Source organism: Molossus molossus, unplaced genomic scaffold, assembly GCF_014108415.1.
Source record: "Molossus molossus isolate mMolMol1 unplaced genomic scaffold, mMolMol1.p scaffold_m16_p_17, whole genome shotgun sequence".
Lineage (NCBI taxonomy): Eukaryota > Metazoa > Chordata > Mammalia > Chiroptera > Molossidae > Molossus > Molossus molossus.
The window spans coordinates 25326333-25343052 of NW_023425352.1; the positions used below are offsets into that span (position 1 = coordinate 25326333).

The 16720-nt window shown below is 43.7% G+C and overlaps 1 protein-coding gene across 3 annotated transcripts in view; it reads left to right on the top strand.

Annotated features, from left to right (window-relative positions):
• HPSE2 (heparanase 2 (inactive)) overlaps positions 1–16720 on the top strand; it is a 667750-nt gene that overhangs the window by 642871 nt on the left and 8159 nt on the right. For all 3 annotated transcript variants that reach the window (XM_036265132.1, XM_036265133.1, XM_036265134.1), the window contains one exon: positions 4713–4859. In XM_036265132.1, the coding sequence (XP_036121025.1) occupies positions 4713–4859 (147 nt within the window). The remainder of the gene's footprint in view (positions 1–4712; positions 4860–16720) is intronic.

Here is a 16720-nt window from a genome sequence, read left to right on the forward strand (position 1 = left end):
GTGGGGAGGAGCTGAGGTCCTCAGCCAAGCTCAGAACCAACTGGAACCTGGTGGATATTGAGCCTTTTGGGGTTCAAGTTTATTTATTATTGGCAGAACATGACTTCCTGTTTTTCAGAAGAAGTTTTTTTAAAGACTCATAAAAAAGGTTCCTGAGGCTTCTTGGACATCAAATGGCTCTTACAAAACAATATTTTGATGAGTTAAGTGTAAATGAATCAGAAACATGTGGATTAAATTTCCCCTAAAATACACAGGGGCTTTGAAATTAGGGGGAAAAATGTTTGGCAAAACATGGCCTGACTTTTACCGAACCCAAAAACTTTGAATTCAATTTGGAGACAATGGACCAACCTAGTTTTCAAGTACTTTGACTTTCCCTGAGAGTGGCTGTGATTCCAAAGCATCATCCACCCTCCCTTCTCTTTCCTAGTCCCCCGGCTTCACTGGAGACGTTTCTAGAATAGTGACTGTTTTATCTGGAAGTCAAGATGCACTTCCCCATATGACATTCCCCACCTCTTATGTCCAAGATATTCCAATTCCAGCCTCCCTTCCCTCCCTCACTTCCTCCTTCTCCCATGGCAACACAGAACATGTCAGGCTGCAGAAGAAGAGCCAGGAAGGTGAGCTCCAACTACGTAGCTTCTCTGCTGGTGATACAGTGTCACCAGGAGTGAGACATGGAGCAAGACATCTGTTCTACCAGACAAAAAGGGACTTTCATTAAGAGAACCAAAAACCACCTGGACTAATTGCCTGCAGGCCACACCTTCAGTCAGCCTGTTCTCTTAGGGAACAGATACTGTTTCAAGATCAGTTGTCTGTAGGCAGAGAATATACAGTGATACCTCGGTTCTCGAATGCCTCGGTTTTCGACCAAATCGGTATTCGACCAGGAGATTCGAGAAACTTTTGTCTCGGAATCCGAACAAATATTTGGAACTCGAACTTCCGAGATGAGCCGAGTTGAGCCGAATGGCGTTCATTCGGCCCAGCGCGCCTTGCTTGCGTCATCAGTGTGAGCGCAGAGAGAGAGTCACGCTTTGTGGAGTCACGCTTTCCTATTGGTTTCATTGCTTCGGTTCTCGAACAATTCGGTTCTCGACCGTCCTCCTGAAACGAATTATGTTCGAGAACCGAGGTATCACTGTACTTTCTTCAGGAATCTGGATGTTCAACACCTTACTTTCAGGTCGGTGCTGTACTCCCCAGCCAAAATGTGTTTTCACAGCCGGAAGACTCTGTTTAATGCCCTTGCCCAGTGGCCAAGCAGGGAAGGTCTGACTGAGGTGAGGCAGCCGTCCAGCAGGGCCCCACCTGCGGAGGCTCTGGGACTTCTGTGAGAGCCTCTGTACATGGTCACTGGGCTGGTTTTCAATACTGGTTTGTCTTCCTCCGGGGAGCTATGTAAATGGAAATCAGGCTATTACCAAGCGGCTTGAAAAGACTGTTTTCCCTGGAGCGATGCTGTGGTTTCAGGTCTCCCTCCCACCTACCACTTCCCCACCTCCCACCCTTGTGCTCTCCAGTCTCTGAGGCCTCATTATGCCCTCGCTCTGAGGAAGAGAAACTCATAAATGCAAGCACGAGGCTCTCTCTCTCCTCCTCCACTGCTGGCCTTTGAGAAGATCGTATGATGGTTGTTAACAAAAGGGATTCGCATAGCCAGCAAAAGTGGTACCCATGCATGTCTACTTTTGTTCATACTCTGAACCAGGGTAGCAATAGTTAACTGGTGTCTTCCTTAATTCTGCACACAGCTAAGTTAAGCTTAAAGCCCACCAGTGGAATATAGTTTGTGTCTTTTAATGATGGTGAATGCTGACAGGCTAGCAGCATCTTTCTCCAGAGCTCTGGTGACACAACTCTGCTCAAATGAATTGCCATTCCCTTCTTACCTATCTCATTTACTCCAAAAGCTAGTTCACATGTTTCAGGGGATTGAGAGGAAAGACCAGACGAGGAGAAACCAGATAGAAGAGTCATTTTTATTTAATAATTTACCAGAATATCAATGTAGGCATACAAAAAAGCTTTGGACACAATAATGTGCCCCCCTACACATGCAAGAAAAATTATGACACTCAGCCAGTGGGATATACTTTGATAATTCTTCTCATAACCATAATGGATTGCTCTGGGCAAATGGTTCCCAAACCTAATTCATCTGCCAAATATCACAGAAAGAATTTTTTAAAATACAGATTCTCAGGCCCCAATCACAAATGGATTGAAAAAAAAAAAAAAATCCAGATATGAGCCCTGGAAACTATATTATTAAAAATCAATCTAAGTTATCATACCTGTGCTTGGTCACTCAACTCTTAATTATCACCCTTAGAAGCAGAGACGAGTGACCCAGAGTCTGAGGGGTGCCGTTTCTGCGAGGAATGACATTTTCCTCTGGACAAAGTTGATGTAGAGTTTCTCTGAACTCCTCCTTTGAAGGCAGGACCAGGTCATTTTTTCTATTTCCTCTCATTAACCCATCCAGATGGGGCCTTAAGGGACCCCTTAGAAACAAAATCTTTTTTCCTACAAGAGAGAAGGAAATCATTATAGTTTTGTTGATACATGCTGAAAGGCCATGTAGGCATATAGTTCTCCCTGGCTTCTGAACATCCTGTACCGGTTTAAAAGGGTTCCAAATGGTGAATAGTTTTATAATCTACAGTAGGTAAAACAGCTAGAGCAGAAATCAAGGAGATCAACAAATTTGACTACATAAAAGTTTTAACTTTTACACATCAAATGCTATGAATTGGTCAAAGGAAACTAGGGGAAGTTTTATAACATACATGCAGGCAAATGATCACAATCTTTAATAAATAAATAGTTTTTATAAACCAATAGAAAATGGACAAGGAGCCCATCTGGTGTGGTTCAGTGGTTGAATCAAGGTCACCAGTTTGATTCCCGGTCAGGGCACATGCCCAGGTTGTGGGCCCAATCCCCAGTGGGGGGCATGCAGGAAGTGGCCAATTGATGTTCTCTCTCATAAATGCTTCTATCTCTCTCTCCCTTCCTCTCTCTCTAAAAATCAATAAAGAAAAAAAATTAAAAAGAAAGTGGACAAGGACATGGTCAGTTTACAAAAGAAGAAATGAAATGCCAAATAGGCAAATGAAAAAAATGCTGCACCTCAGTAAGAATTCTTTTTAAATACAAATTAATACAGCATTGAAATCCCATTATTACCTCTCAGGTTGAGAAGAGCTGGTGTTCTTATACATAGTCAATTAGAGCAAATGGGTACAAACTTTCTAGAGAGATAATATCAACATCAAAATGTATCAGTCAGGATCAGTGAGGTTATGCTATGATAACAAAGGACCTCCTAATATCCATGGCTTTCAATGAGAAAATGTCTTTCTCATTCACACTACCTGACTGTCATGGCTCAGTTATAGCTCTGATCCTCATCATCCTTATTCCAGGATGCAGGTCAATAGGGCACCCTCTGTCAAGAACCTTACCAGTCTTCTGGCAGAGAGAGAAGGGACATGGCAAAACGTGGGTCGGCTCTTAAAGCTTCCGCCCAGAGGTCTTAACATGTCACCCACATTTCATTGGCCAAAGCCAATCATGTGATCACTCCAGGATTCCACAGAGCAGGGACAGAAAATATTCCACAGGGAGGGATACCACTGGGAATGAACTAGAAGCTTTGGTGAGGAATCATACAATGTGCATTCCCCTTGACCTAATGTTTCCAACTTCGAAGACTTCATCAGTTAGAAATAATTATAATGTGCAAAGAGTTTATGTGTACTAAAGTGCTTCATCACATAATTTACAATGGCACACAATTGAAAACAACCTAACTCTCCAAAAGTAGGACACTAGTTAAATAAATTATGTTACATTTCTATGTTGAAGAATGTTGCATTCTTCTATAAGTAGAATATATTATATAATAACATGGAAGCATGTTTAAGATGTTCATGAACTGAAAAAATTGCGAACAATGTGTTCTCAATATGCAAAAACTGAGAAATATATATACGTATGTGTCACATGCCCAGTAAATATTTGTTGAATTAATAAACTAAAAAATACTGGGAGGATCTTGATTAAAATGTTATTATGTCTCAAAATACTTGGATTATGGAAATTTTCTTTTGATTTTTTTTTTTTTTATCCTTACCCGAGGACATTTTTCCATTTTTTATTCAGATAGAGTGGAAGAGAAAGGTGGGGGGAGAGAAACATCGACATCAAAGGGACACATCGAGTGGCTGCCACCTGCACGACCCAACCAGGGCCGGGGAAAAACTGCAACCGCAGTACGTGCCCTTAGTGGGAACCAAACCCGGGTGTCTCTGGACTGCAGGCCGACGCTCTAACCACTGAGTCAAACAGCCCAGGGCTCTTTTGATTTTTTGTGTTTTTCTATGTTTTCTCTTTTCTTTCTTTTTGGAAATTAGCATGTTTTATTTTCATACTCAGAAAAAGATATTTTGTTTTCTCAAACCCTTGCAATACATTTAACAAAAACAAAAGGAGTGTGGCGAGAAGTGAGCATCTTCTTTGCAGGAAACCACAATAATCAGCCCTTCCTGTCCTTGAAGGTCTAGGGTGGCAAAGAACCATAAAATAAGTGCCTTTTCCTGGGGTAGTCCTGTTTCATGTGGTTTGTAAATTATTTAGAAGCATCTAACTGACCACTTTGTTTCCATCTTTTCCTTCTCTCACTCTCTAAATCTCAGCCACAACTATGTTCGAGGGTCCATTACACTTTTTATCATCAACCTGCACAGATCAAGAAAGAAAATCAAACTGGCTGGTACTCTCAGGGACAAGCTTGTGCACCAGTATCTGCTGCAGCCCTATGGACAGGAGGGCCTGAAGTCTAAGTAAGTGCTCACCTGGAAATAACTTAGGGGCAAGGGCAGCGGGAGCTGGGTGGGGAGGAAGCTAGAGTTGCCTCTTTGTTGAAGGCACCAAGAGTGCTGCTAATGAACTCAGGGGCTCAGTGGGATGGAGTCAGGGGAATACTGACTCCCTTTGGGACCTTAGTCAAGCATCTTCCTGTTTCTAGGCTTGGATCCCTCAACTGTAATGTAAAATGGTGGACAGAATATTTCTCTACAAGGTCACTCTCGGTATCTGAGCAAGACAATTCTTCACTATGCAGGATGATCACATTTCAAGCTATTTAGCATCTTTGGCCCTTGCCCACTCAGTGTCAATAGCGCTCCCAGTCACGTGACAACCTAAAACACTGGTAGGTGAGAACCATGCCCCTTCCAGCTGTAACACGCTTAATGCTATAACTCCCTGTTTGTCATTATTTATACACCTCATGGGGCTTAGAGGGAAGAGCACTGAACAGAGGATCTTCTAGAAGTTCAGACACCAAAAGTTAGTTCTGGCCCGACCGGTGTGGCTCAGTGGTTGAGCGTCGACCCATGCACCAAGAAGTCGCTGGTTCGCTTCCCAGTCAGGGCACATGCCCAGGTCGTGGACCTGATACCTGGTGGGGGGCATGCAGGAGGCAGTCAATTGATGTTCTCTCTCATCGATGTTTCTAGCTCCCTCTCCCTCTCCCTTCTTCTTTCTCTAAAAATCAATATAGAAAAAAAATTTTTTTTAGTCAGTTCTGCCCCTAACTTTGTAACTCTGGGCACATCACCTCCCTGGATCTCAATCTTTTTATCCAAACAACAGGAGAGAAATTATCTGGGGGTTTTGTGGTCTCTTAGAACTCTATAAATATATGACTCTGCAGTCCTCCCTCAGTTTCTACTGGAGACTGTTGACAGCACTGACCCCTATCACCAGAGAGCAGCTCTAGGCCACGGGGAGAAGGGCCTGGTCAGGGGTAAAGTCACCCCAGCTCCCCGAGTGAGGCCTCCCAGGAAGGGAGGCGATGCTGCACTGGGAGTGTTCCCACCCATTTCAGTGTTTACCAAGTTTAGCGGAGCTGTAAACTTGGAGCAGGTGGCCTGCACTCCCACAGCTGCCCACAACCATTTGCGCTTTAATTGCTCGCTGTTGCACTGCAACCTTGGTGGCTTGCATTTGGCTTCCAACTGTATGTGCAATGGGAACAAAACACAATCTGGGAAGTCACTTACTGCGTTTTTTAGCCCACCCCAGATCTGTATTTTCAGTCTTGGTTCACATTCTGGCTCTGTTTTCTGGCTACATGTATATTGCTTCTACTTTTCTTTCCTTTCAATCCTACCTATATCAGAGGAACTCTCTTGAGTGTTTTATTCCCTCTCTCTCAACTGCCCAGGAGTTCATGGCTGGTGTACGAATTCCTGGTCTTCATCCTAGGCAGGGCACTCAGTTCTGGGTTACTAAAACATCATGACCTGGGCAAATCCTTTCATCCTAATCCCTAGGCCTCAATTTCCTTATCTGCAAAATTCAAGGGTTGCTATATATCTGGTAAGATCTCTTGCAGCTCTAAAATTCTCACCCTTGGTCTGATTTTCTGAGGACCGTGAGTTTGTTAAGTCTCCCACTACCATTCAGTAACGACCTAAAAGTCATGTCTGGCAGAGGAGCCAACTCTCTTCATCAGTGATTGTGACAGTTCAGGGTCCTCTGGAACCAAAGAGATTAGGACTTGAGCCTGCCCAGGGCCAGGAAGACCATGTGTACCATGTAGAAGGAACTCTGAAGAGGGATTTGGTAATACCTGCTGAGATCAAATAACAGTGTCACACAACTGGATACAAATCCAGTTGCTACTATTTGCATGTGTGACGAGACCTCAGCTCCCTTACCTGTCAGATGGGGTTATTGTGAGAATAAAATTAGAACATATGAGTGAAATGAAGCCGCCTACAAGTGAAAGTTTTACATACCCATACACATATATTAGATAAGTGTAAATATAGATACCACATATGATTTTACATATATTCTATTAAAGAGAGTTTGGGATTGGAAGTCAACAGACCTGGATTCCAGCTGTAACCCAGAAATTGCTCCACTGTGGAATTTGGGGTCTTTCACTCACTTTTCTAAACCTGTTTCTTTCCTATAAACTACTGCTCATTTACTACCTCTCCCATTCTAGACCTTGGTGGCTCCGACCTTGTGCCTTGCCATCAAGGACTGTAAGCTGCCAGCACTCCGCTCAGTGACTACTAATAAAAGTGAGAGCCCTCGGTGGTTCTGGGATGGGCGTCCCACAGGAAGGTGTGGTTTCGGTGCAGCAGACTCGGCAGGAAAGGATGAAAGACAATGCTAGGAAGTGATGTCAGCCTTTGGTGTCTCCTTCTCCCGTTTATAAGCCTCTGGAGCAAGATTCTGTGTTCTCTGTCTGCTGATCCCAAGCTGAAGCCTGAAGCCATATTAGCTCAGAGCAGGAGGGGAGCTCCGGGAGCAGGGGCCCCCGTAATTCGTCCTGTCCGGAGAAACCCAGAAGAGGATGCAGAGCAAGCCAGTGCACCATTCAAGCCCCTAGTCAGGCTTTCTGGTGCTCCCTCCTGGGGTTTCAGGACGAGGGAGACAATGGCAAACTTGATCAGTGGAGAACATATGGTAATTTGCCTTCTCTTAAAATTGCCATCAGGGCTGGAGCTATTTGAAATGTCTGAAAGGATATCTCCCCGTGAACTCAGGGTTCAGGGATGTCAGATACCATTCATTGCACAGGAAGCAACTTTGGGGCCACTAATCAGGGTCCTAGCATCCAGGTCCACAGTGAAGGCTCCTGCTTCTCATCTTACTGAGTGAACAAATCATCAGACCCACCACTCAAGTCTCAACTCTTTATATAAGAGATACTTCTCATTCTAGGAACCAGACAAAAGGGGGGTGCTCTACACCCTCCAGGATAGGAAAAGGGAAACTGTTACAAACTGCAGTGTGTATAAGAGAAGGGCACCCTGTTTCAGGAACACATGTTCTTTAGGGGCGGCTGAAGGAAATGGACAGATTTAACCCAGAGAAGAAAAAGAAGGTACGCCGTGAGGGCTTTCTTCAGATAATCAAAGGACTGCTAACGGGAAGAAAACAGATTTGGCCCAGAATCCTCTAAAATGAAAGAAAACCAGGAGTGCAATTTAAAAGAGAAAGATTTCAGCACAAAGTGAGCTCATTTTCCCAAGGCTGGCCTGGTCCGCCCAAGGCCAGGATGGGCTTTCTCAGGAGGGAGCCTGCCGATGGGCCTGGGCAGCCGCCACCCTGGCAGGGAAAGAGGCTCTGAGATGCCTCAGTCCGTGGAGGGCAGAGGTAAGAGGTGACTGCTTCCCGGAAACTCCAAAATTCTGGCACTCTCTTACATCTCCCTCCCCACTCCCACTTCACTTGTGGAGCCTGTTGTCCCTGTGCTCACCAACAAAGTAGCTTCTTCAAGCCACTGAAAGGCCACACACAGAAACTGCTGCAGGAGGGAGTGGTGGTAGATCGGGCTAGTTTCCTTCAAAAAAATCTCCAGTTGCAGGTCCCTCCTTGTCATGTTCCCTGGTTGCTCACCTCTCTGTGAGAAGGGCTGACATTCACACCCGAGACAGTAACAGTCCCCCTTCTGGACAAGTCAGAGAGCACCTTAGGGGGCAGCTCTGCGATCTCCAAGAGAGAATCTGCCAGTCCTTCACATGATCACAAATCAATCAACGTTGCCCACTAGGGAATCAGTTCTACCCGCCACACACATATCTCCAATGTTTTTCAACAGAGAAGCAACTGGAAGTCAGGCCAGACAAGTTAACTTGTAGCAAAAAACAGGAGGACTCACTTTTGGGGGGAAAGTCAAACCAAAAGCAGGTGTTTGGTTAGATCCCAGTGTTCTTCCCTATGTGTCTTGTTCAATTCCGTTTGGATGGAAAACTATCCAAAAATTAGAAAAGAAGAAAACAACGATCACATTGGCTATCCTATTCTGACACACTGACCTGAGGGAATCAGCAGATGCTAAGAGCTCTGGAGTGGAATGACATTTCAAGGTGTCCCAGTTCATTCCCTTGCCTTCCCTTGCCAGAAGATGCTCTGTGTTTAAAGACATCGGGGAAGGAGTGCCCACAGTTTCAATTCTGTCTAAATTTTATAAGAACACTTAATTATATAACACTGGGGTCTGCTGTGCCTGTGGCTGGAACTTTATAGATAATAAAGAGCTTTAATAGCCATTATCTCATTTAACCTTCTAAACAGCACCATGAAGAAAGTAGAACAATTCCTGCCTCTTTCTCATTTTAGAGATGAAGAACTGAATCTTAGAGCATTAAGTTACTTACTCAAGAGTCACACAACTATTACGTGATAGAACTAGAAAATACCTAGTATTCAGTTCTCCTGACCCCGAATTTGGTGTGCTTTCTTCAACACTGCACTACCCCAAGAGCCCGGTAATACAAAATTATAATGGCATAATGATAAATATACAGTATGGATAACAACTCTGGCATGGTCCTGTCTGGGTTAATTTCATCTTAGGCTCTTTACATAATGAATATATTTTAAAAGTATTAGGTTACTCAGCAATGTTCTTTCCTTTAGGCAATACTCACCCCAGTTCCATTACATTTTCTTCACTAGACCTAATTTCAGGTCCTTCTTAAAAGTTCTACTCTGAACTGCTTCTAAGATTCTGTTTCCCAGTCACAGAATTTTAAGAAAAGCAAAACTTTTTCTTAGCAAAATTGGGTGATTCTCTTCTGTTTCCTCGATGCTCTTCTCAAACAGAGGGATTATTAAATACCAGGAGTGATTGTAAATTGGTTTAATTTCAAATCTCTAAATCTATTTCAAAATACCCTATTTTGACCCTACACACAGACACTGCCAGTTGCCCTACACCTGCTAGAGCCCACCTCAGGCCCATCTCTGAGGGGAAGATGCTGGCAGGAAAGGTTTCCGGGGGAAACGGGAGAGTAGGTATCGTCAGCCATTCATCGACTTTTATTGAGATCGTACTTTGTGCCAGACATAACTTTTTCCTCTTCAGCAGTTTAGCATGCAGTGGCAATTAATCTGACTAAATTTTTTAATGAATTGTGGTCCCATAACTATAAGAACTCAGGAATCCCAAGGAGACAAACTAAGGGAAAAGTTTGAACATAAAGTTTAATGTGAATACTTCAGATCAGAATGTCTCTTAGTCGACCGAATGACAGGCCATGTCAGCACCTGGCCTTCAAAAGTTATTTAATGTGGGATGTTTGGAGGAGGAGGGGAAGGATTCTTAGGTATCTGCCCTGAAAGCGTTCATCTCTGTTATTAGAAAAAAACAACTAGCAGGAAGCAGCCTGTGGATGGTGCGATGAGAGAGGTGCAGAGTACTCTGCCTTAGGGGTAATAGGTTCCATATTAAATGTTTGAATTTCATATCTGCATGAGGCTCTCCTTCAGCTGCCATGACTTTAGCTGAAAGAATCTTAAGGATCTTTAATCTCAAAGAATCCAAGAATCATTGCTTATTCTGGGAAGAAATGAATAACTCCCTCCCCCCCCCCCCCCCCATTCTACATACTGCTTTTTCCCCCATCTCTCTGGGATACAACTTTTGCTTTAATTTTACCTCCATTAAATTCTACATCCAAAAAAAAAAAAAAAAACAAACATTGGCATCTAACTGCATGCCTTTAGAGAGGTGTCATTTAATCTTAGCCAACCAGATTGATTCTCAAAATATTCAAGTAACTCCCAAGGGCTCTATGGAACTTGCATTTCAACTTCATGTCCATGTTGGAACAGACCACATTCTAATACTTTGTTTCCAGATTCAGAGCTTGGCTAGTGTGACCAGTCCTGAGGGCTGAACTGCCCACCACCTGGCCCACCACAATCTCTCTGATGGTAACAGAAGCACCACATTTATTTGGGAACATGGACAGATCTGACGAAAGGAGTTTTGGGAAAAACCTTAACGTTAAGAATTCTATACCAAGACTTCTTACTCACACACTCAACAACAAAATCTGAAGACTTGTTTTCTGGGACCAAAGGGCCATTACTCCAATTATCTCAGCAGACTCAAGAAATCTGAATGTTTAATTTCTATACTGCTGATATTGGTTGGTACCTGGAGTTGTTGAACTCTGGTCAACCGGATGTACTCCCAGCAGGTTTCCATTAGCTTCTTTGTGTAGGATAATTGAAATGTTTCTTTTTAAAATGAACCACTCTAGTAAAGTTCTGCACTTATTAAAAGATGACTTTATAGAGGAATAAATGGAAGTACTCTTAGAGATGAAGATGGTTCTCCTGTAACATTTCTAACAGGAAGCCTGGCAGCTTCTGTTTGGTGAGACTGCCCCTCTCATGAGTTGGCCCACTCTAGGCTAGACAGCTCTGGTTGTAGAACAGATCCTCCTTATATGTGGCCAAACGGTGTTTTCTTCCCATTTCTTTCCTTACTTTAGAAAAATAAAGCAGAGTAAATCTATACCTTTCTTTTTTTTTTTTTTTTTTTTTTGGTACGTGCCCCTAGCAGGAACCGAACCCAGGACTCTCTGGTCAGCAGGCCAATGCTCCAACCACTGAGCCAAACTGGCCAGGGCTCTATATCTTCTTTATAACAATTTTTCAAAATGTCTCCCCTTCAAATTCTAGCTAAACACTCTCAGGTCTTTCAGCCATTCTTCCAATAGCCTGGGTTAGAGATTGCTCACTATTTGCCCTGCTTTGGAATTCACAGAGTTTTAGACCCTTATCTCATATGATTAACAGTTTAATTTTCAACCTCAGACAAGCTTAGTCATAGAGATCTGAGAAGTAGGGAATGTGAACACTGTAACAATTTACCTCATCAACACAGAATAGTAATATTTTAAAATCTTTGCCAACTTCATAATGAAAAATATTATTCTTATTTAATATGTATTCTTTGAATATTAGTGAGATTGAAAATTTTTATGTCTGTTAGTGTTATATTACTTTTATGAATTTTATATGTCCTTTCTACTGTGGTGTTGTCTGTTTTATTAATGATTTGTAAGGTTTTTTTCCTAATATAAGGCAGTTTCCCCTTTGCTTTCTGTCATATGTGTTGAAATATTGCTTCCAGTATTTTATTTGCTATTTTCCAACTATTTTATTTTTAGGGCATTATCTTGACATACAGAAGTGTTCCCTTTTTATGTAGTTAAATCTAGCTTGTGCTTTGTGACTTCTTCCATTCCACTTATATTTTCTATGTGTTTATATTTATGAAATAAGAGAAACAGGTACCTTTATTTTCTTCCTAGTTTTTTTGTTTTGTTTAGTTTATATCCGTTTCTTCGATGCATTTGGAGTTTGTTTCCACACCTGTGAGAGGTGAAGAACAGCAGTAGTGCTGCTCAGACTGAGTGTGTGTGAAGACACTCATCACTCGTGTGGGGCTTCAGGTGCTGGTTTAAAATGTCATTTTAAGAAAGATCCTTTTTTAAAGAGTGAGGGTTAGAATCGAGGCCCCTTACCTGGAGGAAAAGGCCCTGCTGGTGCAGATGCAACCACACCATCTGCAGCCCTTCAGAAAGGGCCGGCGGAGCCCGGGGGGGAAGGTGAGCTGCAGAGGCCGGAGCAGCAGCTGGCAGGAGAGGTGCCTGCGAGGGAGACTTCAGGGCTGCCAGGGGGGGGGGGGGGGGGGGGGAGCAGGATGTTCGTGCTCCAGCTCAGAACGTCTGAAATCGACACCATAAAGGTAGAAACTGAAGTATATATGAGTCTATTTATAACAATACTTATATGTAAGGCTCTGAGTTGGTCTGTAGAAAAAAGAAAGAGAAGTAGAAATGAGCCTTACAAATCTTTAGTCAGTGTAAGAGCTTCTTCACTGAAACTTAGGGGAGTTTGGGTTCTTTTAACCCTTGAGCTTGTTTGAGGGTGGTTGTGGCTAAGAAAGAGATGGTAGCAACAATGCATGTACACAGCATCACGAAGTAAATAATGACGTGAATCCAAGAAGTACAGGGAGGGTGCCGGATGACATGCTAGGCCCCTCCACTGCTCTTGCCCACAGAGCTGGAAACCCTGTTTGTCTGGGGCCCTGTGACCCGCCTGAGAGAGCCTAGAGGGCTCTATGGAACCTGCACTTCAAGAAAAGGCCAGAGTTCTTCCTTTCAGTCCTAAAACACCGAGTTCGTTATCTGTGTGGATGCTTCACCTGGTTCAGTTCTGAATCCATCCTGTAAAGTGCTACACACACCTCCCTGGCACATGGTGGGGAGCGGGTTCATCTCACTAGTGTACATGATACAGGAGGAACATTAAATAAAGCATTTCTATTGAAATAGCAAAAATGCTCATTTCAGACCAGTCAATGAAAAGCATGCCTTTTAAAGTTAAAAAATGTGCCCAGCTGGTGTGGCTTAGTGGTTGAGTGTCGACCCATGCACCAAGAGGTCGCCGGTTCGATCAGGGGGCATGCAGGAGGTGGCCAGTTTTCTCTCTCATCAATGTCTCTATCTCTCTTCCTCTCTCTCTAAAATCAATAAAGAAAAAGAAAGAAAATTTTAATAAATAAAGTTTAAAAATGTGACCTCCTGACATGGCACTCTAAAAAAGTAATAAAAAAGTTTTTTTGTCTTATTCAAAAAAATTCAGAGTGGAATGGTTAGAAAGTTGTCTGATTCCTCTCCACCCCCAGCTGCAAACATACCCCCCTCTCTCTTCTCAGTCCTGCCTGCACTTTGAATCACCGGGGGAGTTCTAAAAACCCCAATGCCCGAGCCTTACTCCAGACCAATTAACCCAAAATCTCTGGGCTCGGACCCAGGCACTAGTATTTTTTAAAGCTCCCCAAGTGATTCAAATATGTGGCCAAGGTGGAGAACCATTGTCCCTCTGGAAAACGCTGGAACAAGATCCCCACTGATTTGCATCTTTGATTTCACCCAGATTCTGTTCTTAATGCAGGCACTAAGCCATTTTGCCAAAGGTGTGAACATGCCATGAGCCCCCCGGGAGTTCTCTGTGACTGAGTGTACGACTCCCCGAAGGTTTTCTTGTTTGTTTTGTTTTAACTCCCCGATTAGTAATGTACAGATCACTGTGCAGATTAGAGGGTTATAAAATGCTTTTATATTTACAGTGACTTGACATCTTAAACCAAGGTGCTTAGGAATCCAGGGTTTTCACTGTTGTTTTCTGAGTTTTTCATTTGTTTTCAGCTATGGAATACATTTCCTTCCAGCTCACTCCCAGCAGCTGGACTCTCTCTGCATAGCTGTCCATCAAGGCTGTGTTCTCCCCTCCCCACCTCCTCTCACTTGAGGACCCCTGTTGCAGAGATTTCCATTCTGCTCCAGGTGACTCAGAGGAAACATTGGTAAATGCACACTTTAGGGAAAAGCTAACATGTTTCCCAGAAGTTGACTCTAAACTGAGGGGCAGAGAGCAGAACATGTAGGCAGTTCTGTCAGACTGGAGAGAAGTGGCCCCTGACTTCTCCTTTTTCCAGACTCCAGAGGCTGTGGTCTGGTTGATGGACAAACGTAAGGCCCAGGGAACCGAAAAGTCCTAATCCACCTCATCCCTATAGCAGGGCCTGGGCCCTGAACTGGTATTTCTTTGGCTGCCAAACATAGAGAGCCCATGACAGGATGTGGTTCTTTCCAGACAAGGGGCTAGAGTACCAAACTGTGTACCAACTGCCGAACACCAGCAGTCACTTAGCAGAATACCTCGTCCCTGCTCATCCTCGTACGAATGATTAAGAGCCACCACACTCTTTGCATTTGACATCTGTGGACCCTGGAACAGAACCTATACCACTTGGACATCTTATTTTTCCCCATTGAGGAGTATACCAGTGCACTTGATATTATAGGGAACAATGTCAAAATCTGATCAAACTGAGATATTTATTATTTTGATTTAACATATTTGAATAGGTATCCATGACCTTATAGTAATGGAACTAATTTTGGACATGGCTTATGGACTCTATCTCATACTGATACATAAAGAAAGATCTTTCTGTGCACGTGTATGCGCACACGCACACACATACCTGCCCTCTTACCTGACTTACCTGACTCTTCATCTTACCTGTAGACTGCCTGTAAAGGGATGCTCCTGACCCCACCCCCACCCCCTGACTGCCTTGTCCAGCTTCCCACAATTAGGACTAGGGAAACGTGGTCCCTCCCCACAGAGGATACTTTAAGGTAAGACAGACCACAAGAAGGCAAAGATAGGAGAGTGGGAGTGTAAGGAAGGGAGAAATGAATTCTGACCTGGAAGCCGAGGAGATCTTTGGGGCAGAGGGCCATTGAGCAGGAGCTGGCAGTGAGAGCCGTGTCTAGGAAATGCTGGAGGAAGGGCCAGCTTACTGAAGGTTTGGGAGTACAAAAGTTCAAAGGCCATTTTGTTGGGGGTGTGGTACGTGGTCTCACATGATTGGAATATAGGATGCTTTGTGGGGTAAGGAAAGACCACAGAAATATATTAGTGCCAGAATTCCAAAGGCTTCGAAATCCAGGCCAAGAAGTTGATTTTCCTTCTGTCTCTCTCCCTGTGTAATGTGTAAATTATAGTGTGCCTGACCACACATTTGCATGTTTCTGTGCTTTCTATCTTAGTGGGTAAGGACCACATCTGTTATAATTACATCTGTACAACACAAAGAACAGTAGGAATATGAGTAATGCATCTTACACACTAGTTGTGAATGTCGGTGACCACGGCTCCAAATCTTTACAGTGCAAAGGGAACAGAGCTGACCACGTGTTCAACTCTTCATGAGTTTTATAGTTGGTTCCTACTGTGTCCTGTAGTATGAGTGTGATAGCCTATGACACGGAGCTTTGAGATGGTCACAGAATCAGATTTTCTTTCCGAACTCCCCCCAGATGATTCCTTCATCTGTTGGGAGTTAATATCAGTGCAAGTCCAGGTTCCTTAGCTGGGCTCTCATCGTGTCTACTAAGTATGCTAAGTTATTTTAAGCCATTCGAGCACATGATAGAATCTCACTATGGCTTAGACAATTATTACACAGACTTAGATAGAATACAGATCAAATCATGACCCCAAACCTGACTGCAAATAGGAAATGCCAATATTCCTAACAGCTCGCCTCTAAAATGCCTCAGCTCTGCTTGCATGAAGGAGTCCCAGTGTTTTCTCAGCTCTGGGACACAGAAGCCTGATCAATACTCCTCACTGTGTCAATATGCTCTCAAAGAGTAGGATGAAGGACAAATGATACACACACACACACACACACACACACACACACACACACACACGTGTTTCAGTGGCCAGGAACTTTATGTATGATGTGAGCTTTTGGAGGGGTAAGGGGAACAGGAAGCTTTTATCTTCATATGTTTCTCTCTCATTTGGCCTCTTTTCAACAATAGAGGGGGACTGGAGTGTAACCAGCTACATGAGAACTCCTAGAAAGGGTGACTGAGTAGAACTCGACAGGCATTAATTTGCAACTACTATCATAGGCGAGAAGGCACTAAACCACGCTGTAGTGAAAATTAAATAATGAAAACAATTTTGTTTAGCAGGCAAAATGGCTCCAGCACATGGATACAAGAAAGCTGAGAAGGATGTATGCTAACAGGGAGGGCAGAGAATGTGCCTTTCCTCCAGCTGGGGCTCTCAGATAAGTCCCCAGTGCAGGAGGCCACATCCGATGGGGCCTGGAGGGGACCAGTATGCTTTTTGACAGATGCTACCAGATTGGAGGCAGAGCAAAAAGCACTTGGGAGAAAAACTGCAGGGCACACTTGGGAGGAAATAATCCTCCCCAAGATCCCTGAGGAGATGGAGCGCCCCAGAGAGGGGCATGAACATCCTACAGCCTTTGCTCCAG